The following is a 25,376-nucleotide window of genomic DNA, read 5'->3' as shown; positions in this document are numbered from 1 at the left end:
TCAAGTCCCGGAGCACGCGGCTGCGCCCCCCCGCGGCGGCGCGATGGAGCTGGAGGCGGCGCGGCGCGCGGTGCTGGCGGCGGTGCGGGGCACGCGCGCTGCCGACCTGCCCCGCCTGCTGCACTGGATGCGCAACACCAGTAAGCGCAGCCCGGCACGGGCGCTGCGCTCCGGCTGCCCCGCGGGGGCAGGTCTGGTAGATGGGGAAGGCCCGGTGGGCCTAGCGGGCCTGAGCCGTGCCCCGCCAGGGTGAGGGTCTGCAGCCTGGCTGCCCCGCTCCGTTATGGTGCTGGCTCCGGGCGAGCGTGTTTCCTGCCCACCGGCGTCAGGCCAGCGACCGGCCTGCGGGAAAGTCCCGCCGCCGAGGGGAGGCGAGAGGCGGGGAAGCGGCGGGGTGCGGTAGTCAGGGCAGGGGGCGTGCCCCCTGTCCCCCGCGGGGCCGCTCAGTGGCTGAGCGTGTACCCGCTTAGCGTTCCTAGGGCTGTCGGGAGCCGTTTCTGGGTCAGACGTTCTGCTCCCCGGGCAGGGGTTAGGGTCCGTCGGTAGCAGAAGGCTGGCCGGGAGCCCGAGTCGGTCGGTTCCGGGGCGCATAACGCTCTGTTATCGGGCTCGGCCTGGCGGGGGCTCGGAGGCTCTCCGAGAGTGAGGCTGCCGGGAGGCGGCGTGTGTTGCAGTGCCTAGGGAGGCCTTAACCTGAGGCCTGTCCGATGCCGTCGGCTCTCTCTGGCTCCGAGCAGGTGTTCCTGGCCCTGAAGCTATCCCTTGCACCGGCTCACGCTTCTCAACTGTCGTAGCCATCAGGTTGTCACGTCAGGCTAAACCGCAGCTGATGGCGTGCTCAGGGTTGCCAGTGTGGCGGCAGAGCTGCGTTTCGGGGTTGTTCTGCCAGCTGTGCAGCAGAAGCAGGTGCTCCCGGCAGAAGGGCAGGACAGACAGCTGGGGTGGTAACCTCTTAAACTTCCCAGCGTCTGAGGTCATACAGAGGTAGTATGCTGCTGGCATATCTGTAGGGGTTTAGAGGTTTGCCTTGTCTTGTTCCACTTCACACATGTTCACAGCAACCTCCCAGAAGCTTGAAAACAGTGCCTTGAGCTATTACCAAACACTGTTTTCCTCACTTAATGTCCTCTTAACATAGCTTTTTGTTTACTCTCTTGCTAGTGCCTCAGTCCAATTTCATCAGCATGCTGCAGTCAAGCATCTTGTGGCAGATGAAGATTGGAAATGTGGGTCATTTGCAGCTGAACAAAAAGATGATATGGAAACCCCAAGTATAGGCTGTGCCCCATGACAGGGGGGTTAGAACTAGATGATCTTAAGGTCCTTTCAAGCCCAAACCATTCTATGATTCTAAGGCTGTAGGCACATAGTGCCATGCTAAATAAACGAAGTGCTGCTTTGTCTGTGGATGTATTTGCATTTTGTCATTGCAGATAAGAATTTGGAAGCCCCCCCCCGATTCCTTTGATCTAGTCTCAAGCAGCCAATAAGCGTCCTGTTCATTAATCATTGCCTGCTGGGGTGATAAACCCACTCCCTGGTGACCATGTGTTGGTCTGAGAAAGTGGTCATATGCTACCTTATTTCCCTAGGTCATGCCCTGTTGTGGGCATGGGTTATTCTTGTTCAGGTCTTTTGTTACAGCACCTCCACTGTAGAAGGGAAACATCTTCATAAACAGTCACACGGGGATCGTTGCAGAAAGGCAGGCTGTGACACCTAGAAGTTGTCCAGGTAATTAGAGCTGGAGACTCATTGTTGCCCTGTGGTTTGCAGCTCCTCCGGCCGCTCAGCAGAGAGGCGGGAAAGAACCTTCTCTGGCTGAACGGGCCCTCTGCTGGCATTACAGAAAGGAGCGCACTGTTCACCACTGCTATGAGCAGCAGCCCTTCACCCTTAACTAGGAAGGACATTGCTGGGTGTTTCAGAGCATCTGTGAGTCTGCCTTCACTATTAAAGCAGAGATGGGACTCTCCAACAGCTGAAGGCTGAAGTTTGATGGGTGTTGTTAGTGTTAATAGTAACTAAACGTTCTTATTTTCTCTTTCTGTTTATGTACACATGCATGTAAATACACAGGTATATGTCTACACGTATGTGTGTATGTCCATAACGGTAGAGCAATCTCCTGTAAGCAATATTTCATTCCTTTTTGAGTCCTTGTCTGGATTCAGTAACATGCTCTGCTTGCTAAAGGGTGCCTAGGTTACTGTAAATAATCTTGTTAGAAGTGGTTTTCTTACATCCAATATGCTGTAATTTAAAAATCTCATTGAGTTTCATATGCAATCATTCATACTGGTTGTTCATTTTACAGAAAGCATTTCAGCTCCTTCTACACTGTATTGGTTTATGTGGTGTGCATATATGGCTTTCTGAGCTTACTGACTCACATGGGAACTTATTTGTGAAACTGAAAATGCTAAGCTAAAAATGTTTCAGTTAGGAAACATCCTTACTATTTTCCCCACTTTGATTCTATGATTGTGCTTTATCTTTTCCATAGGAATTTTTAGCAAGTGGCATAGTTTATGCAGACTTGAACAAATCCTTTGTCAATGAATAATTCCTACAATTTTTCTACTTAGGCTGCAACTTCCAAAAATTCTCACAGATAGATAGTTTCTGTGAAAGACAAGTATGCTGTGGTTCCTAGCCTTTATTAGATCATGAGCTCTCAGATATTTTTTTCTGATTTTTAGTGGTTTAGATCCATACCTAGGTCTTTCAGTGAAAGGAAGTATATACTCTTGCTTCATATTTACTCTTCATATTTAAGATACAAGCTAAACTGTAGATCAGGTTCCAAATTTTTAACTACTTTGTGCTTGATATATATGAGAAATCTTTGTCATAGAATCATAGACTCATAAAATAGTTTGGGTTGGAAGGGACCTTCAAAGTTCATCTAGTCCAATCCTGTGCAGTGATCAGGGACACATTCCTGCTTTTTTTTTTGCAGTTTCCCCAGAGTTGCAAGTATTTGGGGTGATGTCCCCAACACAACACACTAGATGTTACTTCTCTTTGTATTGTTTCTCTGTTTCTGTGGTTGCATACTGACAGTAACTTTTACTGTGGGATGTTTTCCCCCCTCAGAATTGTTGTGTTTGAGTAATTATATTGCCCATTGCAACACTAGGAGAGTGCTGTAATAATTAGCACTGTTTGAACAGAGGGTAGTGAGGAGCTGTTGGTGAGGTTGCTGCTGCTGTACCCTGAATACAGCTAGGGAACTTGGGGATTCTCTGTGCAGAGAGGAAACAGTTTTATGGAAGAAGCAAAAAAGTTATCAGACCTCTGTACACACAGAAATAAAAGCCCCATCTTTGGCAATACTGATGGAGGAAGCAAACAAACCTGTAAGGAGCAACAACAAAAAAAAGCTGTAGGGATGGGGGGGTGTTTAATATTCTGAATGAGAAAAAAAAAAAAAGACAAACAAGGATAGGATAAATGGAAACAAAAATAGAATGACATCCTCACAGACAAGTTGGGTTTCTGTGGAGTGTGGGTTCCCCCCACTGCCTACTGCCATCCTACTCCTGTTTCTGTCAAGATGTCGAGCTTGTAGTTTTATTTCCAGCTGAGGAGGACTGGGCATTATTCCAGTGTTAGCTATAGTCAGGCTTTTTTCCTCTCTCTCACAGAAAGTGTACATGCAGCCTTAGAATAAAGACCTGCATAAAGTGGTTTCCCTTTAGGGCCAGTGTTGCAAAGATATCCTGATTTACTAGTTTAACTTAATCTGTGTTTTCTGACTTGCATGCAGTCAGAAATGACTGCATTTCTCTCTGGTGTTGCTGAGAAACTTTTTCACAGAGGAGGCAAATTACTTTATAGTAAAGCAAGTTATCTATAGTAAAGACTCTTGTGTATGTGGCACTGGAAAAACGTTGAACAGGTTCTCACTCTTACGGTTTTGGACTAATCTTCCTTAGTAATTATAGGATTGTAAGTGTAAACAAGATGTTAATAATTTTCTTCTTTGTACAAATACAGAATAAATTAACTAGTTGTGCTTCCCTTCCCCTCCCGTCCACCTCCTTGGTGCTATTGTGGATTTTAGAAATCTGAAATCTTTACATATGATGGAAGAAGACATTACTGTTTTAAGGCAGCTGCTTAGCAACACTGCTTTGGCGTTTCGCAATCAGCCGGCTCTTCCCACACACTGCAGTGAAATGTACGTCATTTCATGGTGACTTGCATTCCAGCCTTTCTTTTGAGTTAGGCTTAGATCTCAAAGAAAATGAAATAATAAGAGTTGGAAAGAATAACAGGAACCTTTGGTGTCTTTTTTATAATAGAATGATTAATGCTTTAATATCTTTCTGCAATAACGACATCGCAGAAGTTCTGGCTAACAAAACTTGGGTGAAGCCCAAGAGCTAATTCAAACCACTTGGGGACCCCCTCTCCCTCCTGAAGATCCCCCTCAATTGGGTCCCAGCATTTGATGTATAGCTTTTGTATAAATGTGTGTATGGTCATATTCCCTCTAGCTCTGCCCATACTCTTTAAGAATTTCAAATAGCAGCAGAGGTTGCATTTGTTACGAGTGGGTGCTGAAGGAGATAAACAGTGAAAGTAGAATTGATCAAGCTATATGTGTGCATGAACAGAGATACAGGAACCAGAGGAAGTAAATACATGAATCTAATTTCAAGTTTGAGATTGAAGTCACTAAACCATTCTACTTACTGGCAACTACTGAACACTTTTGCTTTAATGCAGATAAAAAGCCTCTCATTCAATTTATGTCAGTGAAGCACAGATAAGGTGGTAAAAAGACCATAGTTTTTCATGTACTGTCATGGAGTTTAAGATAGAAATTAAAAAATATTTTTTCAGCAGGGCTAATACTGGTGCTTTTTTTTTTTTTTTAGTCATGTAACAGTAAAATGAAACAATCTTAGAAACATTTCCCATTCTCTACACTTCATTAGAAACATTTAAATACAAAGCTAAGATTTCAAAGTGATGTACTGGTCTGAATGGCTGATTGTTTATATAGTAATGTATTACTCAAAATAATTATTGAATAATAAACCTTTGTAAATTCTCTAAGGAATAAACAACATATACTTAAGTACAATCTTTTTTTTTTTTTCTTGTGGATTGACTCATACTGGGAGCAAACCAGTTTTTTAAGAGATTGGCATAGGATTTAGTCTTGTGACTCAAAGTTGGGGGCAGTCAGTGCTGTAAGTTCAGGCTTTTAACAGACAGTGTGAGGGAGGGGTATCTGACAGAATTAACTTGACCAGAAAATGGCAGATGTGCTGCTTTACTACAGTGTTCTGCATATAGATTCATAAAATAGTTTGGATTGGAAGGGACCCTCAGAGGGGGTCCCCCAGCAATGAGCAGGGACGTCTTCATCTAGATCAGGTTTCCCAGAACCACTCCCAGCCTGGCCTTGAATTGCTCCAGGAAACTTCTCAACATACTATTAGGAACAGACCAAGTTTGTCCAGCTTTTTCTGTTATGTACTTAAAGATGTAGTCATTATTGTGTTCTTAGACCTGCTACATAAAATTATTGGATTATGATTTTCACACGACAAGGATAGAAAATAGCATAAGAAAAATTGTGGCTCTTTTACAGGAAATGGTCTTTAAGGTTTCCTTTTAGTACTGTTGCCACTGCAGGTAGAACTAAAGTTGAATGAGCCTCTTCAAAGAATGAAAGCATGGGTTTCTGCAGTGTGGCAAATATAGTATGTAAATTCTGTGTGTGTGAGAAAGCAATTTAGTACAAAGCTTCATACCCAAATTGGTAGAAGTGATTTATCCAAGTAAGAAAGCCTTTCAAAAGAGATCAAAATAGTATTGCAGAGCCACATTAACTGGAATCTATTTCTTGTTAAAATTATGCTGTACTGAAAACCTTTTCCACTACTCTGTTGTTTGGTAAACTAAAATGGGATGATACCTGTAATTTGATGAATCACCAACTTTGGGAATTTGCATTAATTACTTTTGTTGTGACAATGATACTGCTGGAGAGGGGTCTCAAGAATACCAAGTACTTCTAAGTTGTTAGTCACTGAAACTTAATAATGATGGGGAAAACTAGTGATTGCAAAATAGGTATGTGACTTACCTTGTTTAAAATTGAACTTTGAAGCTTCTTTCAAATGAATGTAAAAGGCTGAAGGAACTAATAAAATAAGCTCTGGTTATATTCCTGTTGGAAAAAGCTGATTACTTTCTACCAATAGTTAAGTATGCTTGGGTTAGAAATAGTACTTAGAGTTCCTGAAGAAGTTGTTACACTGAGGTCACAGTTTGCTTCTTAAACTGTTTAGCCAAAAAAGGAGATAGTAAAGTTTTAGAGATGTGAGACTTCCTCCTTGATCTGTTTGTTCAATATCATTAAAACACACTGAATGATTAAATTAACCTCATATTAAGTAACATGGATGTTAATATTTGCTTTTTAGTTCTGTGAGTCTGAATCTAGTCCAAATATATATCTAGAAGACCGTAAAGTGCTTTCTGTTATGGTTGCCTTTACTAAATCTTCTTCTTTCCATGTGACATGTAATCTTCTGTTGTTATTTGGAAATCAGGCATTGCTTATCTTCAGTCATGTATTTCACAGTGCCAGGATGTTTAGATGTTGTTATAGCGGTGTTCTCTATCCCTTGCAAGGCTTTGTGAATGTTTTCTTAGCTTGTGTTACATTTGCTGTAGAAAGGCTGAGCAGCACCAGGGTGTTAATTAGGCTTTTTGCAATGTGTTAATTAAATTTTATAAATGCGTGTTGAGTAGATCCAGTGGAACCGGTTTTTGAAGTAAAACACAAACACTATGCACTCAGACTTCCTCCATAAACAATGATTGTGATTCATCTTGCAGTATTTCATGAACTGTATGTTTCTTTCCTGGTTAGTTGTCTGTTCAATGAACACAGGGGTTGGCTTACATACTCTCCATTTAATACATATAACAGGCGCTAAAGTACTATCAAAAATAGTTTTCTATTTTTGTTTCTTATCTGAGGATCCCTTTTAAGGTGATACTGAGATTCTCAAGTGGGAACAGTTTGTTAAACACAGGGGTGGAGTTGATAAAACCATACCAGAGGAGGCAGAAATGCATATTTTCATATTTGGCACCTGTGTTCTGTACTTGATGGCAATCTATAAATATTTGCATACTGCAAAAGTAAATGAGATATTGTGGTAGCTGTTGCTGTTTCTTGCTTTGACAGGAATGAGGTGACTCTCCACATCTTAAGTTGGGTCACAAACTGTATGTGCAAGCACAGAGCATTGCATGTGCTGCTTCTGCTGAAGCTGCCATTTTGTCATCTGAGGAGGAGTGTGTTCAGAACTTCTCTTTTTGTGTTTCTGCATGTTTGCACTTTACAGTACTAACTAGTAGTTGGGAAATAACACTTCCATTTGTCATTTGATTTTCAGTATCAGTGTTCCAACATTTTTTCATTGAAGATTCATATGGGTAGTAAGATTTTCCTTAGGACCTGTTTCATACAGAGCATCTACAGGAACTCTTGTGTGTCATACTTGGTTTTGTAAGATCTCAGAGGACCCCGTGTAAGATGGTCAGTGTTGTGACAAGTATTGTACAAATGGGAGTTGGGGCAGAGAAGGAGTATTCTGGATTTGAGGAAGATGGGTTTGTTACCTGTCTCCCACTGGAAGTGCTTATTTTCTCTACTGTAGAGCTGTGACACCGAGTAGCCTTGAGAGCTGTCCACTGCTGATGTTGGCCAGAAAAGGTCACCCAGACCATGAGGGAGAAGATCCTATTGATGCACCAGCCCCTGAGAGAAAGGGAGCTGAAGATCTGCATTTACAGTGTGATGTGTCTGGCCTGGTGGTCTATGAGCACTTCCTGTATTTCATTAAATGCTATATATGAATTTGATACTCTTAACAGGCAGTATAACAGCTGGATGAGCTCTCTTGCATAGTAATAGTATTGTTTTAAAGCATGTGCAGATGTGAGGGCTTATTACCCACAGGCACTGGTCTGTACAGCTGCTAATATCAGTTTTCTACTCATTCAGTTTGTAGTGCGATTTTTCTCCTTGCTTCCTCGCATGTTATCCACCTCAGCAAACTCTGGCTCCTTTGCACTCTGAGGGCCTATTGTGGTACTGATGGTCCTGGTTAAGCAAAGGTTAAATCTGTCCATCCTCTCTTCCCATACTCTCTGGGTTTACTCCTGTGCTGTGTCACATCCACAGAAATCTTTGAGCTGATCAGAAAAAATCACTCACTGCTGCTGAGGTGTTCATAACAAATCTGCAAGTTGTTGGGTGGACCGTGAACTTAACAGGAGATGGGTGCTTATTAGAGGTTTCACATTAAAATGCTGGCAAGCTGGAGCTGCTGCATTGCACCTGTTGTGTTGTTGGTGCTGCTGCTGTTGCAGCTGCCACCTCTATCCCTCAATGCAAAGTCTGCATCTCTTTAGGAGCTGAGGTTCTGGAGAATTTAACTGTGGGCTCTTCGGAACAGCAAATTGTCTTCCTGTTGTGTAACAGCTATCAATGTTGTTGTACCCATCAGGGCCTTGGAGTGTTACTGCTATACATTTAATAAATGATAAACCAAATATATATTAATAAATGATAAACCAGATATATGTTAAATCGTCTGTTAATCCAGATGATTTAAAGTTTCTGCTGCTTCCAGTGGCGGATTCAGGATTATCTGTTGGAATCACCTGTAATGTGTTGAACAAACCTTTACATTTACACTCTTAAGAAGAGGGTGTCTTATGCTAATGAGTGAGGGTTTCTTTAATGATGTTGTTCTCACTACATTGCTTAAAACAAAAAGCATTTCAGAAGCTTTTCATAGTTAAAAGTTAGCTGGTCTTTGTTTCTTATACTAGCCATAATATTTTTCACTGTTTTTAGCATTGCCTATGTTCCACAGGCAAGATTAAGTATATGAGCATAGAGAAGCTTGTAGCATGTTTTACAGATTTATTTTGAACCTGCTTGCGTCAAACTTGTCTATGCTAATGTTCCCACCTGGGAAAGCAATGCTAACAAATATTTAACTTTTTTAAAACACCTCTGAAATGTATCAGATCTCTTTTTGGTGACTGATATATGTAAGCACCACACTCCCTGCCCAGCATGCTAGCAGTCTGAATAGAACAAGAAACAAACCAGAAGCTACAGGAAAGAGAGAACAAACATGGCTATTTTTAGACAAGAATCAAGAGGTGGGTTTGGTATATTTTTTAGGATTAAGTTTGTGGCTGCTTTTTGTTGTGCAGGTTTTGTTTCTTTTACAGGTATGTAGTTTTGACCTGAGATGTGACTTCGTTTAGAATCAGTTCAGTGTGCTCAGAGCCGTGAGATGTCCAGACAAAAAGAAGTTTCATCTAGTCCTTCATTTGAGGAAAATGTAACAGAAAAGGAACAGAGTACAGGTGTACAGCAGATCTTATGCTGAATGTCAGCTAGGAACATCAGGCCCTTCGCACAAAACTGGCATGTGTAAGCAGGATGTTGGCTGCAATATGTGAAAAGTCTGGTTAGTGCAAATCAGCCTTTAGCTGGAGTAATGGGTCTAGTTCTTGGTACTGCAGGGCAAAAAGGCTGAGAGGGTCCAGGAATTCCAACAGGGAGTGATAAGAATGATCAGACTCCTAGAAAACATGCAGGAAAGGGCTGGGTAAGTGGATCTTGTTTCTTCTAGAAGAGATGACTGATGGGACACATGGTAAGTTTTCAAAGAAGTTAGAAGTTGCTACATAGAGGAGAGCAAGAAACTTATATTTCCATTGTGAGTGGGACAGAGAGTACTGAGTTGAAATTGTGACAGAGTATATCTAGATCAGTTATTAAGAAGAGTATTCCTTAATAAGTGTAAGTTAAGTAACTGTAGTCAAGCAGTGGAATAGATTGCTAAGGGTGGTTGTGGAGTCTCCAGCATTAACAATCAATTGAAAAAGAATAGTTTGTAGAAGTAGTGACACATTGATTCAGCCTTGGAAGAAGAAAGGATTGGTGACTTCTCAAGGGTCTCTCTTGATCTTTTTTTCTAGTTAAAGTAATGCAGAGATATGCTGGAAAAATAGCAAGATTTTACAGTATGCCTCTGCAAAAATGTACTATTTTACATCCATTTATAGAATCATAGAATAGTTAGGGTTGGAAAGGGTCTTAAGATCATCTAGTTCCAGCTCCCCTGCCATTTGCAGGGACACCCACTAAGCTATGTCACCCAAGGCTCTGTCCAACCTGGCCTTTTCTTTCACGTTTGAAATAGTTTGATAGTTTAAGTCATGTAAAATGTATTCTAAGTTGAACTGTTGAACTGTGCAATATCCCTGATTTTTTTTCTAACCACTTTATTAGAAAGATGGTATGTATAAAAAGAAACTTGTATATATATATATATATATATATATATAAAACCTGCGTTCAGGCAACTATGAGTTTTGTAATTTCTTCAATAGTTCAAAAGCATCTTTGATGTTTTTATATCTTAAGCTGAAACAGTATCGCTTTGGTGGCAGCCCAGACCATCATATGTGAGTTGTAAGTTTATAAATATGAAAATAATTTGAGATTTCAAAAAAGCGCTACGTTTATTTTAAGTGGCAAAGTTATTACACTCCAAATCTATCATTGGCTGGAAAAGCTAACAAAGGCTGAAAAACGCATTTCTAATCAAAACCTTATCCATCTGGTATTGTTTATGTCTTTCAACTGTATTGTACTGGTCATCACTTAGTCCACATGATCTACATATGATTATTCATGGGGTTTTGTTTGTCTTGATTTATAGATGACTTTGATGAGCTTGTGGTGACTAACAATGATGTTGTGCTTAAAAATATCGCTGAAGATTTGCGGAATTGTTTACCCATGGAGGCAATGTTTAATTCGGAACATCAAGCTGTACAGAAAGTAAGCTAATTGTTACAGTCTGTTTTCGCTGAACCGCATCATTTATTTGGGGACTGATGCTGATTTCAGTTTTTGTAGTAGTTCATAATAGAGAATAAGCACTGGATTGAGGTATAGGAAATCTCGGTTTGATTCTCAGGTCTGTTGCTGCATGATGTGTGTGACACCAAGAAATGTGCTTCATAGTTCATAATACTTTGTTTGTAAGTTATTTGCCATAGCTTTCATTCTATGTGGTATGGCACCTGTCACAGTGATTCTTTAATGTTAACTCCATAAGAGACTCTTAACAGCCCCCTTAAAGAAAACAGAAATACAGGGCCAGTGTTTCACTGTTGCCATAATGTGGGCAGTGCAGAAATGATTTCCAGCTCTTTTCAGATTCTGATGGCTCAGAAAGAGGTAGGCTGTGAGTCCTGTGGGAGGGGAGAGCACCTTTTCTACTTGAGCTGTCAATAGATGTGGAAAATTAACTCATTTTGCAGAAAAGTGACGTGTGGCTCTTAAATGGGAAAAGTGAATTGGCCACATGCAGCAAGCCTGGGAGAGAGAGGAAAGAGGAGTAGGAGGATGAAGATTATACCCCTTGAAATGATGAGAAGCAAGCATCCCAACTGGTCTGCTTTTAATTGAAAATGACACCCATTTTAATCAGGAGTGTTTCTAGTTTGGGGCATAAAGCATGAAGATGAAAATATTCAGACAGTTGAAGTTGAGAAGTAATAATGCCCTTTCTCCTAAATTTAAGTTACATTCTCCTCATCAAAGTGGAAGGGAAAAAGCTTCCTTTAAGCTGTACCACCTCTATAGCCAAGCAAGCAGTAAGGAGACCAAATTCACAACGGGTCTCCTACTTGGTTGTCGAAGTAAGCTTGCTTTCTTTTATCAAATTCCACTTAATGGTTATTTCAGTGGAATTTGATGATCCAGTTTACATGCAGGATTTTTATTTTGATATGTAACTTTTGAGTAGGGAAAAGCTTGTATATCATGGATTTTGGGGAAAGATAGGGTGGTGGGACAATTAATTGTGTAACAGTGTAAATGAAATTGAGATACTTGGTTATGCCTTTCTTAGGTTTTGTTCCTCTTCTCAGATACACCAGCATCCACTGCCCATGATTCATGTTGATGCATTCCTTTATGATGATGATTTTGTTGATTCATTGTGTGAGGAGGGGAAAATGAGTAGGAGCTACTGCACAGAGTGTGGCTCATACAAGACTGCATCTTTGGGTAAGTGCTCTTTTGGGAACATGAGAAACAAATTCAGTTTGACTAAACTGGTTTGTGCAGTGACTCAACTAGACAACACAGTGTCCAGCTGATGGAGTACTTTGTCCAGACTGGTGCAGTACACAGGCCAGAATTACTTCCCATAACCAATGGAAAGAGACTCCTATAAACGTAAGTGGAATTAATTTGCAGTGTATGAGTGACACTAGTTGCCCACAAAAACTGGGCAGGTAAGAGACAGAGCTATGTACCACTGAAAAGGAAGACGCAAGAGGAAGACAATACTGTAGGAGTCCATGCAGTAGCCTCAGACTTCTCTTGCACCCTGAAAAGCAGTATAAATCACCATCTGTCTTAAAGCTTGTGTGTGCTGTTGCTAGTATAGCACAGCACTGGAGGCATGGTTGATATGGAAAACATTCCATTCCTTAAAATCTTGGAGTTGGAATTCAATGTATTGTCTGCCCATAAAAAGGTTTGTGTGAATTGTGTTGAGCTTTAGGTACCATGTTTCCTTTTTCATTTAAACAACCCCAAGTTGTTTTCTTATTCTTTAATATATGTCACTGTGCAGAAAAAGGTAATTCAGTTTCATGAAGGATTTCAGAATTCTCTGTGTAAGGGAAGGAATCCCTAGACTCAGGACAGACTATGTGGCAGGCTGCCTCTGATCTGCAATCTCTAGATATCTGGGGTAGCCAGCACTAGTTCAGACAGGAAACCATACAGGTTTTCAGTGATGATAACTCCTCAGATTAGTATTTCATTGGTTAATAACACAGTAGTTAGTACTGCCCACCCAACACCTTTGTTCTGTTCTTATTTCCCAGAGTTTATTTCGCATTCCTTTTCCCTCATGGAACTGAAGTTTCTTTATCAACATGTACTGCCTGACCTGACAGGAAAGGTAGTGGTTGACGTTGGCTCCAGACTTGGTGCAGTGCTATTTGCGGTAACTTCCAGCACAGGAATTCATATTTTACTACTGTGACAAAAATTTTCCCTCTTCTCTGACTGCCTGCTCTTCTTTCTCCATCTTGGATGGGTCATTCTGAGAGGCACCTCTGATTTGACTCTCTGAACAGTATAAGGTGCTGTTTACTAGTGATTTCAGTTCTGTTCCTCACAAGAGGGAATATAAATGATCTTGCTTATTGAGAGAAAAAATCTGTTGTCCAACAGAGTAGCATATTGCTGTCACACATGCTGCTCATTTGCTAGTTCCTGCTCTCTCTCTTCTTCATAAGTAAGTTTGTCCTCTATGTCTTGACCATGTCTATATATAGATTAGTTATGTTAAATTCTTTTATGAAGCTGACAAACTGTTAAATTATACAAAGGAAGACTTTGATATGAATTTGTCTCTGAAAACATATTGTCCTGCTCTGCATTTTAAAATGCACATAAAATACTTCATCGAGAAACTTGAGTACAATTTTGATTGCTTTTGGCATGGCTGGTGCAACATATGGCCAAAAGCGATGCAAAACACACATTACAACCTTCTTACAAAAGCCAATGGCTGTTTAGGGCCCAATCTTGGAAACACTCGAGCATGTAATTTTACTCGTCTGAATAATGTCATTTCGGACTACTCAGATGAGGAAAGTTACTCCCATTTGTAAGTATTTGCAGCATTGGATCCTTAAATGGTAACACTTTTGCTAGCCTGAATTTGTTTTGAGTACTTAAACACTTGCATGGTTATAGCAGAAGATAGTCTTAACTAAAACAGGGGAAATGTTTTTAAAAAGAAGAGTTCTCCTGTTTAATCTTGGTTTTGCCTTGCATTGGAGGAGGCCTGACTTCACCTTCACAGGTTGATTTTCTGCTCTCTGAGTTGAATCGTTTCAGAAAACAATTAGTTTGTAGTACATAGATAGCTCAGGTATTCTGTGTCTTTAGAATAATTTATTTGCCTTTACCATTGTTGGCAACATGTAATTGTGGTGTTCAGTGGAGACAATGGCACTTAGAGCAGTGTCTTCATTAGGGCCCTGTAGGCTCAAGTATTTGTACTTTTTCCTGACATCTCCAATAACTTTCTGAAAATCTCAGTCTGAAACTGAACCATTATTTTGGTCTTATTATTAAAGGAATTAAAGGATCATTTACCTTTTTTCATATGTAAGCACCTGGAAATGGCCATAATACTATATTATAGGTGCTGACAAAGACTTTGTACCAAAATACCCCCTTATATTACTGGTACCTTTTCCTCCTCCATTTTCACTCACTTTGACTTTATAAGTCTTCTCTTATTTTTTTTCCTTTTCCTCTTGTTGTTTTCTTCTTCCATTCTCCCAAGAAATAAAACTGTGCAGTCTTTTTGCTTTACACTATTTTTGTAACTTGTTTTTTACTGCTTTTTTCCTTCTTAGACCATTTTCCATCTGTTTTGCAATTGAAGTGAAGCTCAAGCTTTCCTTTTTATTATTTTGACATGTCATTTTGGATTTCCTATTAAAATTCGTGAGACGTAAGTGGGAATTGCCACATCAGGGGCTTAGCTCTAAAAAACATGTCACATCCACTGAATGACATTTCTCAACTTACTGTTTTAAAATGCTTTCTTAATCTTAACCTCTGTTCTATTTTTTCCACTTTAATTGATTTTTTTAAAACTTGTTTTAAAGGCATCACAGTTACTAAATTTCCTTTTCCTAATGTAGGGTTATCTTTATAGCTCAGCATCCCAACTCTATGGAGTAGAAATGAATGCAGACTTTTGTCAGTTGCAAGAAATGATGATTACAAAATACCAGTTCATTGACAGAATTAAGGTAACTCAATACATGGTTTAGTGTATGTTTTTTTAACCACTGTGTACTAGGTATCCTGTTTATGTGAGTGGCTGGTAAATCAGCCTGCTGAGAAAAAGTTTCTGCTTTTGCTTGTTTTGGTCCTAAATAAAAGCTTTGTATTAGGGGGAAAAAACCAAAATCTCATAGCAGAGAGGAAGGAGGAGATTATCAAAATAAGATAATGTGTGTTGAATTGCTTAGCCTTGTCACTGAATGGATTTACCTACTGGCTTACACAAACCAGACACATCTCAGCTGTTTCTCCCAGTGAAATCAGTCACATTGCCACTAACTTCTGTGAAACTGAGTGTATAAAAAGTTTGTCATGAATAACAAAACTAAATGTCTGTGTTCCATTAACATTAGCAGAAAGATATTTGTAGAATTTGCAAATTTGTGTCTAAGGACACCTAAAGGACTTTACAGCTATTGGCATTTCCTGTGTTGTCATGTCAGTGCGTATGTACCTTTCACAAACAAAATGGATTTCAAACAATGTGTTGTCATTATGGGAACCGTTTCCCTAGTCCCCTTATGGAATTACTACTATTTTAATAAGAATTTTTTTTTTCCTTTCTTGGGAATAACCAGTTATTTTGTTGCCAGTAAAAGTTGGAAAGTTGAATGTACTGGGTAGAGTACTGGCTTTAATCCTGTGTTATGTGCATGTGTTCTTGAATGGAGTCACAAACTGCTGGCTGTAGTAATTTCTTGGGAACTAAAGTAACCCATTTTAAACTGGATAGAAATAAGAAACATGACATATTTGACACAGTGTAAGCAATATCATTGGGTTGCCTGATTCAATCCCTGTTGCTGTCAGTTTATCCATAATCTTTGGGTCTTACATGTTTTGTGTTCGTAACAACTTATTGTGACAGGACTGAAAGTGCAGTTTGGAACTCTGTGAAATTAATTCAGTGGAGCTGGAGATCTGTATGTATGCTTTTCAGCCTTGTATATTCTTTATTATGAGCCTTTTTGTTTTTCCTTCACACCTTGTAATTCTGCTGAAGTATTCACTTCAGAGCATAAAGATTAGAAGATAATAAGTTTTCAAAGCAGTGCCTGAGGACTTAGCTATTTGAGTCTCATTAGATGCTAATTTAGTCATGTGACTCCTGTTATCACACTGCTTTGAACATTTCAGTCTTAGGTTTTATTTCACTCCAAATAATCCTCTCCAGGATTCTGGACTTGAAACAGTCAGAATCCAGTAATTGCTATTATTGAAACATAGAATCATAGAATCATAGAATCATAGAATAGTTAGGGTTGGAAAGGACCTTAAGATCATCTAGTTCCACCGCCCCTGCCGTGGGCAGGGACACCTTACGCTAAATCATATCACCCAAGGCCTCGTCCAACCTGGTCTTGGACACTGCCAGGGATGGAGCATTCACGACCTCCCTGGGCAACCCGTTCCAGTGCCTCACCACCCTAACAGGAAAGAATTCCCTTCTTATATCCAATCTAAACTTCCCCTGTTTATGTTTTAACCCGTTACCCTTTGTCCTATCACTACAGTCTCTAATGAAGAGTCCCATGGTCAGAATCCAGTAGTTGCTGATAATAACTTATGACACAAATTTGAAAAAACTTTTAAGAGACCCTTCTTAAATAACAATCGTTTTTTCAAGATATTCTGAATTTTTTTAGTATGTTCCCAAAGGACAGCAGGGTGGATTGATATCTTTACTGGCTAAATCTCCGATTTAACCCTATGTTCCTTTGGTCAACATTTGGTTTGTTAAAGTACATAGAAAGTTGCTCAGCATCTTTTGCCATTTGAACAAACAGATGCTGGGAGGAAAGTAAACAGTTCAGCAGATCTTAGGAAACTTGAGACTTCAATTCAGAAATTGCCTGTAATCATTAAAGGCTTGGTGCAACAGAGCAGTTTTAAAATCAGTTGCTGCCTCCTCTGTTGGGCCAGCACACAGCCAAGCAGGTCAGGGAACTGGTCCAACTGAAAAAGAACCCAGCAAAAAAGTGCTGTTCTGGTTGGAGCAATACCTGGGTCAAGCTTGTGGTGCAGCCACACATGCTTATGTGGTTTCACATTCCCTAACAGGGATGAGGATGTGTTTTGGGAGAATGGGGTACTTAGGTCACTACAGTCAGCATGGCCACTTACTGTGTACATATGGACTAATTTTAAGGTTCAAGGTTTATTCAAGTCAAGGAGACATCAGCACAAGTCCAGACTTTCCCAGTAGTTTAAGCATCTTTCTGAATTGAGGCTTAAAATACCAAGTGTGCCATTAGTAGGGCATTGAGAAAATTTAGTGCTAATTGTGATTTCTTGTACTGCAAGAAGTCCACTGACTGAACAGTCCACCAGTCACTTGTGTTTGGATTAAAGGACTGCTGTTTTGTGGGATTTTTGTACAGAAATTATGTGATTTTGTTATTTTTGCCCCTTGAAAATAAGAGAGTGAAATGAAATGTCTCCTTAGCCTCAGAATAGTGATCCACATCCCACTTACAGTCAAGGTAAAATCTAGGTTCTGGTACGTGAGTTCTAGCAGATGTAGCAGAGGCATTTTTTGCCTCTAGCTGTCTGTCCTGCCCCACTGCAGGAGGCTGTTGCCTATATAATAGAGCAGCAGTCAAGCCTGTATCCAGATCTTTATCACCCCAGTTTATGGTCTTTCATTTTAATCAACAGTTAGCAGGGGCTTTATGCAGAGGTCTTGAGTTTACACCCAGGACCTGCTGTATTTGGTAGTGGCCTAAGTGGTGTGTCTTCTTTCTCTGAAAGGCCTGAATGCTTAAACTTTTTAATCAGCTTCTGTACTGCTACATTTTACAGTGCACTGTTTGAAGATAAATTGTTGCCAATCTTAATTGTCCTAGAAAACTCTAACTTCATGAACTAGTGGCTTAATAGTTTAGGTGTCCACACACTAGAGGTGAAAGAAATTTGACCAGTCATTCAGACAACTAAACTGTCCCTATTTCTCAGTGAGCCAGAACCTGCCAGTTCTGGGTAAGGTATGAGACCACAGTTGCTTCCTTTCCACTTACTACAGGCAGTGGTGAACAACTTGGCATGGTAATGTGTTTAAGGAGGTAAAGGTGTTTGTTTTACTGATTTGGAGTACTTGCAGAGAACCCATGGAATACATCTCTCAAAGATGAAATGCTGCAATGTCCAATATTTTATGAATGATAAGAGTTTGGTTTCTGTTATTACTGACATTGAAATATTTGGCTGTAATTGCAATTGCTATAATGCATTCTGGTAGCATAGACTAGAGTCATAAACTGTGACAACTCATTATCTTTTCTGCATTTGGACCCTTACAAGTTGCAGGGGTCAATCAGAACAGCATGCTTTTGCATGTTTATTAAGAGGAGGAATACATAATTTACCCTCCCAACAAGTACTGATGTATTGTTTTCAACAGATAATTGTTTTTAACGTTTTGTACTAACATTCACCTTTTCTGTCAAAATTAAGAATTCCTTTTTACATCTGTCCAATATTGGAAGGATTTGACAAAATGTGAAATGTTGAATACATCGGGTTAGTATGTTCCCAGCCCAACCTAGTAGTAGGTCACACAGGAAAGAAAAAAAGTTGTTCAGATTTTCTGGGTTTTTTCAACATACAGGGATGAAAAAAAAAAAACCTGTGGAAAGCAAGTAATGTTCAGATAGGCTTTCTCTCTGTTATCCCTTCAAAAGATGTTCCAGTTGATGTTTCTTCTCAGATTTGGGATGTGATATATTTCTTCACGTTTAAGAGGAAATCAAACACATCTTGTCAGAGTGCTAATGAGCATCCATATTCTCCTGTGACTGTAATCTCACCTGTTTGAAAATGACATGATGTGCTAATATCCTTTTTGGTAGGTGAAGGTAGATGAAATCAAACCAGCTGCTATGCTGACTGGAGGGACAGTTGTTTAGTAAAGTAAAGCACTTGCTGTCCTCCAGTTCCACCAAGCATCCTGCCTTTCCAGCATTCCCAGTCCCAATACATGTTGTGAAAATTCAGCTGTCAAACCTAGTGTCTTTTCTAGCTGTAATCCTTTAGTAACCCACTGAGCCTGTGAGACATCTTTTATTATCCTCAAAAAAGCTTTATCTGGTTTAGCTTCTTTCCTGAAATTAATGAGCATTTGTGATAAAATACAGATAAGTGAAATGTAACAGCCATCACATACACAATCTCCTCCTTTATCGCACACAGTGTTCTAGACCAAAAGTCAGATGTTTATTTCACTTAATGTAATAAATCCCTTATTTTAATTAGAGGAGATAAAACTGATTTTTGTTCTTTTTTTTTAATTTCTTAAAGCTTCTTCTTTTGATCTACTGTGAAGCCAGTGAAATACCTGTTTTGTGGCTGGTTCAAAATGGTGGTAGCAGGTGCTGTATCAGGTTGACAGGCTTCATGGCTACTTGAAGGCAGTATTTGTCTCTTAATTTATGCCTTGTGAAATTTTTTTCCTTCAGGTGGTTCACGCAGACATCTGTACTCAGGCTTCGCTTCTTCAGAAGGCTGATGTTGTTGTAATGAATAATGTCTTTGAATATTTTCTTGACAGAGAGGAACAGGCTAGGTAAGCTATGTGTCTGAACAAGTTATCTATTTGTTTGGCATTGTCTCTGTAACCTTGTGAGCTATGGAAAACCTTAAGGTTGTGCTTTTTGAAGTCATATAAATTACATAAATTAAACTGCCTACACTTGTTACACTTAACTGCTAAAGTGTTATGGCAGTTATTTGTTGTTAAACCCACTAAACACTGCTGCTTTGTTTACCCAAACCTTGCCCTGAATCCTTGCACTCATCTGTTTAAATAGTATCTGCTGTTAAAGGACCTGAAATTACTATATTGGCATAAGCTTAATCTTCAGAAAGAATACAGGCCACTGACTTGTGAATGTCACAGCTTTAATATAGATGCACTGCAAAACATGGCTATTAATCCTATTTTCTAATATATATTCATAAGGATGCAGTAGCAAACAAACGTATGGCTAAGATTCTTCTCTTTCAGATACAAGATACAGATGAGCTTTTGCTAATCCAACATATCCGTTTATGCCATAAATAACTTTATCATCCAAAGTTGCTTTGCCTTTATAATGGACAGTCAAAATGAAAGTGTGTCTTCACCATCCCAGCCAACAGTCTGACATTTGCTAACAGTTTCAGCTAAGACTGGTCTTACTATTGCCCATGATACCAGGCAGTAATGTCAGCTAGTGAGGTACAGAGTGGATGGGTGAAGAGTAGTGGGTGTTTCAAATTGCCAGGAGATTTGTTACTGAGCACATGTCTGAGAATTCATTTCATTCTTCAAGAACTCAGGGACAGTGGTTTAATGTTGCATTAATACCATGAAGAAAAATGACATTTGAAGAATACTGGAAATATAATTCTTTTTAGTCTGAGTTGCCATGCTGTGAAAAATTACCTGACTTGCAAAATCAGGAGAAAAGGAATGCTGGAGGCAATATTTAAATACTTTGATTGCTAATGTCTCAAGAGAAGCATTTTGTCACGACTACAAAGTGTGTATGTAAAGAGCAGGTTGTTATTAAGCTTAATCATAGAATCACAGAATGATTTGGGTTGGAAAGGAACTTAAGATCATCTGGTTCCAACAGACGCCGCACACTAGACCATGTAGCTGAAGGCTCATTCCAACCTGGCCTTGAACACTGACCAGAGATGGAGCATTTACCCCTTCTCTGGGCAACCCATTCCAGTGCCTAAGAACTTCTTCCTTACATCTAACCCGAACTTCCTTTGTTTTAGTTTGAACCCATTACTGCTTGTCCCATCACTACAGTCCCTGATGAAGAGTCCCTCTCCAGCATGTGCGTAGGCCCTCTTCAGATATTGGAAGGCTGCTATGTGTTTAATAAAACAGTGTGCTCAAAGACTGGATTTTCTTCAAAAGTTTAAAGGGACGAAATGTCAATGTTTAATCCTAGTCCAAAGTGAAGGTGTTGACAGTACAAAATGACATGCATGTATGTTAAAAAAAGTTAAAAAGTTAAAAATCTTAACACTGTAAGACCATTTATTCCCTCTGTTTTAAATAAGAAGCTTGATTTTGTTCATACAAGATATTTGCTTAATGTTAATAGTAACTTATAAGCATGTATAGCAAGTCTTTAAGTTTAGCCTTATCTCTGCCCAGTAAACTGTAGAAGTCTTAGATTTGGTTTATGATCAAATGTGGTTTGTTCCCTAAAAATTAGTGACCTGCTTTTTTGTTTCAGAGCTTGGGAATTTGTTGCTTGTAATATAAGGAAAAGAGGGTCCTTATTAGTGACAGTTCCAAGCCTTACAGAATCACTTTCAAAGGTCCAGGTAAGTTCCCTCAGCTGCTTTTAGCCAAGACATTTTGGCACTTTCGATGAAAGTGGCAGTCTGGTAGTTGAGGTCAGCTGCTTGCCAGTATTGATGTGAGGGAAGGATATGTAATTTTGTGTGTAGATTAAAAGATGTAGGACTCTGAATTTTAATTCTGGGTTGACCGTGAACGCATCTGCCTGTACTTTGATTTTACCCACCTGTAAAATAGAAATCCCAGCCTGTATCAGCAGGCTGTGTGAACCATTATAGTATTACATGTATTATTAACAATACCTTAGCTGTGAAGTTAAACAAAAAACAAACAACAAAACAAAAACCAACACAAACCATTAATAACGCCAGATTAGGGTGTAATTTTTGTGATAATCATATCCACTTACATCAGACTCCTTCCAGCTATAGGGGTAGAACTTCAGAAGTACATATGTATTTATAGACTTCTGGAGGCAAAGCCTTGAAATGTTTTCTCAATTTAGCTCTATGTTTGCACATTGCCTTGAAACATGACAAACTATTTAGTTAAGCCAGTGGAAGAAAGGGACGTATTAAAGAGGGACCATGCCTGAGGATACTGTGTCTTCTGGAGCATAGAAAATGACTCATAGTGTGAGCTGTTAGAAGTACAGATCAGGGAGAGATGTGGTCTCCCAAGTAGTCAAGTGGTTACCGTCAGGCATCTTGGACCAGTGACTTAGCTTTAAATTGCCTGTTGGAAACAAACATGATGACGGTGCAACTTCCAAAGATGTTGAACACCCTATGCTACTATTGCTGTTCCCCGAGCACTAACCACTTTTGAGGGACCAACCTCTGCTCTGTTACCTCTGCTACTTATGCCATAGGTCACTGCTAGATTACAGTTGTTACGTGTATGATGCCTAGCCAATTGTGTGGGCTGGCTTTAGCTCAGAAACAAAACAGTGATCATACATGACAAGGTTATTTATGAAGTAGCTTGCTCACCACAGTAGTCTGCTTTAGAGAAATCAAATCACTTGTTGCCTGTATGTTGATGGGTGAAATAGATCCTGAGGCCCAGAAGCAGCAATGGTGTCACTTGACCTTTCCTTGGAGCAAGCAGTAGAAACACAGCAGCTGAGAAGCCCTTTGTAGCCTTAATACAATACTTCCTGTGTGTAAACCAAGAAATACCTGTAATTCTTCTATGGTACAGTTAGTGGCTCCCTCAATACTTCTTTCAGAATGCAAATAGAGAAGCATGCTAGTAAAATACCTAGGTTATTCACTGAAATAATTTTTAAAAGGTATCCTTCATAGAATCATAAAATTATAAAATGGTTTGGATTGGAAGGGACCTTAAAGATCATCTTGTTCCAACCCCCGGTCATGGGCAAGGACACCTTCCACTAGATCAAGTTGCTTCAAGCCCCATTCAACCTGTCCTTGAACATTTCCAGGGATGGGGCAGCCACAACTTTTCTGAGCAACCTGTCCCAGTGTCTCATCACCCTTGCTTGTGTCCAGTCTAAATCTACCCTCTTTCAGTTTATAATCACTGCCTTTTGTCCTGTCACTACAGGCCCTGGTAAAAAGTCCCTCAATCTTCCTTGAAAGGCTGCAGTAAGGTCCCCTGGAGCCGCCTTTTCTCATGGCTGAATGAGCCCAGCTCTCTCAGCCTGTCCTCACAGGAGAGGTGCTCCAGCCCTCTGACCATTTTTGTGGCCCTTCTCTGGACCCGCTGTACGTGTCCATGTCTTTCTTGTTCTGGGCTCCCTGGAGCTGGACGCAGTACTCCGGGTGGGGTCTCATGAGACCAGAGTAGAGGGGTAAAATCACCTCACTTGGCATGCTGGCCACACTTCTTATGCAGCCTATGATGCAGTTGGCTTTCTGGGCTGCATACATTGTGGGCTTATATCCAATTTTTCATTGACCAGGATCCTCAAGTCTTTCTCTGCAATGCTGTTCTCGATACATTTATCCTCCAGTCTGTATTGACCATCAGGTCCCAGCTGCAGGACCCAGCTGCAGGACCTTGCACTTGGCCTTCAACTTCATGATGTTTGCATGGGCTCACTCCTCAAGTTTCTCAAGGTCTCTCTGGATGGATTCCCTCCAGCAAATCCACTTAATCGCTTGGCTTGGTGTCATATACAAACTTGCTGAGGGTGTATTTATTCCCATGTCATTCATGAAAATATTAAATAGTATTGGTCCGTGTACAGGCCCTTGAGGGACAGCACTTGTTACTGGTTTCCACTTGGGCACTGAGCCATTCACCACATCTCTTTACATCTAATCTTTATTCTCTTTATTATCTTTGGATCTTTCTTTATTCTCTCCCATTTAGGTTAAATGACATTTCCAGAAATTAATTTATCATTGCTGCATAACTTGGAATGACTAATCTTTCTTATTATGTCTTGCATTTTTAAAGCTGTGCTGACCTTTAAACTCCTGCTATGTTTCTCAACATTGTGTTAAGAATCTGTTTTCATTGTTTCAGACAGATATACAGCTTGGCCAATGGGTCGAAGAGATGCAGCTGAACTATGATGTGTATGTGGAAAAAGATGTTGACAGAGAAGCACTTGAACAAATACATTTATACAAGATTCTCTAGTAGCTGGAAGAATTTACTAGTATCCTTGTAATATCATATATTTTGGGTCTAAAATGAATTTGGATTGTCTTGTGTGAATAGATCAGGTCAGAATTCTTATTGTGATAAATTTGGGTCATATCTGTGGTTTGTAATGAAAGAGTCTTTTGAAACAGGTTTTTTTTTATGGAGGCATTCTGTATCAATGGTGTATATTAATTTTTAACTAGGAGATATCTTTATGGTTTAATTTTTGCAGAAATTTTGGAGAGAGTGGGTACGTACGGATGCTAAAAGAAGTTTTATTCACTGCTAATGTTTGCTAAATGTGTCAAACAAGAATAGCAAATAATAATATGAATGTTAAGAATGCATTTAGCATGTTACTCGAAAGCTGCAGTATGTTAGAGTTTGCTGTTTTGTTTTGATACAGACCATTTATTATCAGTAATAATATTTATTATTAACTGTATTATCTTTAATGTTCCTTCTGTAGAATTTGTGGATTTCTTTCCAGGGTCTGTTTGATAATCAGAGCATCCACTGGCATCAGTTATGAGAAGCAAGTCCTTCCATTTAGTTAGTTATCCTTAAGGTGGGTATTAACATAAAAAAGCAAAAGACATTGAGGAGCCATTGAGAATTAATACAGTGAGTCTGGGACAACAGAACTCTGTTCCACTTCCTGCACTTCTGCTGGGGATGGTAGGAAGTGTAATAAGGGGTTAAGAAGCTGAAAATTCTGAACAGGTGTCACAGCTTAGCGGAGGCTTGGTGGTGGCGTAAAACGTTGGAAATTCGTAACAGAGCCTCCTCGGAGAGGAAAGATCCACATACGCCCACCACATTTACATTTAGATTGTACGTTCTAAGGATGTGAAGCTTTTAGTCAGCTGAAGAATGTTTCAGTTTTTAGCAAACATTAACAGTCTGAGTGCAAAAATATGAACTTCAGGAGTTTGGACAAAGTGTGCTGGGAATTTGGAAGCACTGTTAAAAGTTTGCTACACAACTTAGGTCTAGTGCAAACAGGAAAACTTTAAATGGGTTTCAAGTCTTCAAATGATTTACAGGTCAGTGAACTTAATATACACTGTAAGCAAAAAGGAACAGTGGCCATTAGGCACTCACAAACATAGTAAGTAAATGGTACTGTAGAAGGGATAGTGAATTTTAACAAGTCTTATTTTCATGTTCTGTTTGAAGTGGAAGATGTTTTTACCTTGAGTGATACTGAACCACTATGTTGAACCTTGCATTTAAAAATTAACAAAGATGGAAAGCTTTTTCTTAAAAATGTTTATTTTCTTAAAGAACAGTAACTGAACTGTTGATTGCTTCACTGTCCATGAGACAAATGCCCTAGAAAAGGAACCTAGGAGAGGCTAGGCGTGGTGTGGAGGTAACGCAAGGCTAATAGATCTAACAAGGAGAGAATAAAAAATGAGAAAATAAATACATGTGCAATTCAGAATGAGGAAATGAGCACTATAGTAATCAGTACAGTGGAAGCTG

General features: G+C 39.8%; 1 protein-coding gene across 4 annotated transcripts; it reads left to right on the top strand.

Moving 5' to 3' along the window:
- The first annotated feature begins 4 nt into the window (after positions 1–4).
- On the top strand, positions 5–25,188 carry LOC134166009 (uncharacterized). 4 transcript variants are annotated; one of them, XM_062623279.1, is made up of 9 exons: positions 15–140; positions 1,170–1,271; positions 10,791–10,912; positions 12,010–12,148; positions 12,979–13,100; positions 14,821–14,931; positions 19,420–19,526; positions 21,202–21,292; positions 23,770–25,188. In XM_062623279.1, exons 1-9 carry the CDS (start codon positions 44–46, stop codon positions 23,806–23,808), a joined length of 930 nt encoding a protein of 309 aa, XP_062479263.1. In that variant the 5' UTR covers positions 15–43; the 3' UTR covers positions 23,809–25,188. The 4 variants fall into 4 exon arrangements, with proteins under 4 accessions (XP_062479272.1, XP_062479263.1, XP_062479254.1 ...); XM_062623270.1 differs by having other exon boundaries at positions 19–140; positions 23,766–25,188; XM_062623288.1 differs by lacking the exon at positions 1,170–1,271 and having other exon boundaries at positions 5–140; positions 23,766–25,188.
- Positions 25,189–25,376: the final 188 nt, after the last annotated feature.

The sequence above is a fragment of the Pezoporus occidentalis genome, unplaced genomic scaffold (genome assembly GCF_034315485.1).
Source record: "Pezoporus occidentalis ecotype Australia unplaced genomic scaffold, CSIRO_AGI_Poc_V1 ctg108, whole genome shotgun sequence".
Taxonomy (NCBI): domain Eukaryota; kingdom Metazoa; phylum Chordata; class Aves; order Psittaciformes; family Psittacidae; genus Pezoporus; species Pezoporus occidentalis.
The sequence above is the reverse complement of the archived record's forward strand: the minus strand, read 5'-3'. Positions and strand labels throughout refer to the sequence as shown.

Coding starts and splice junctions, on each gene's coding strand:
- LOC134166009 (XM_062623270.1), top strand. CDS start 44: ATGGAGCTGGAGGCGGCGCGGCGCGCGGTGCTGGCGGCGGTGCGGGGC. Junction 141..1,169: donor GCACTGGATGCGCAACACCA/GTAAGCGCAGCC, acceptor CTAGTGCCTCAG/TCCAATTTCATCAGCATGCT. Junction 10,913..12,009: donor AACATCAAGCTGTACAGAAA/GTAAGCTAATTG, acceptor TCCTCTTCTCAG/ATACACCAGCATCCACTGCC.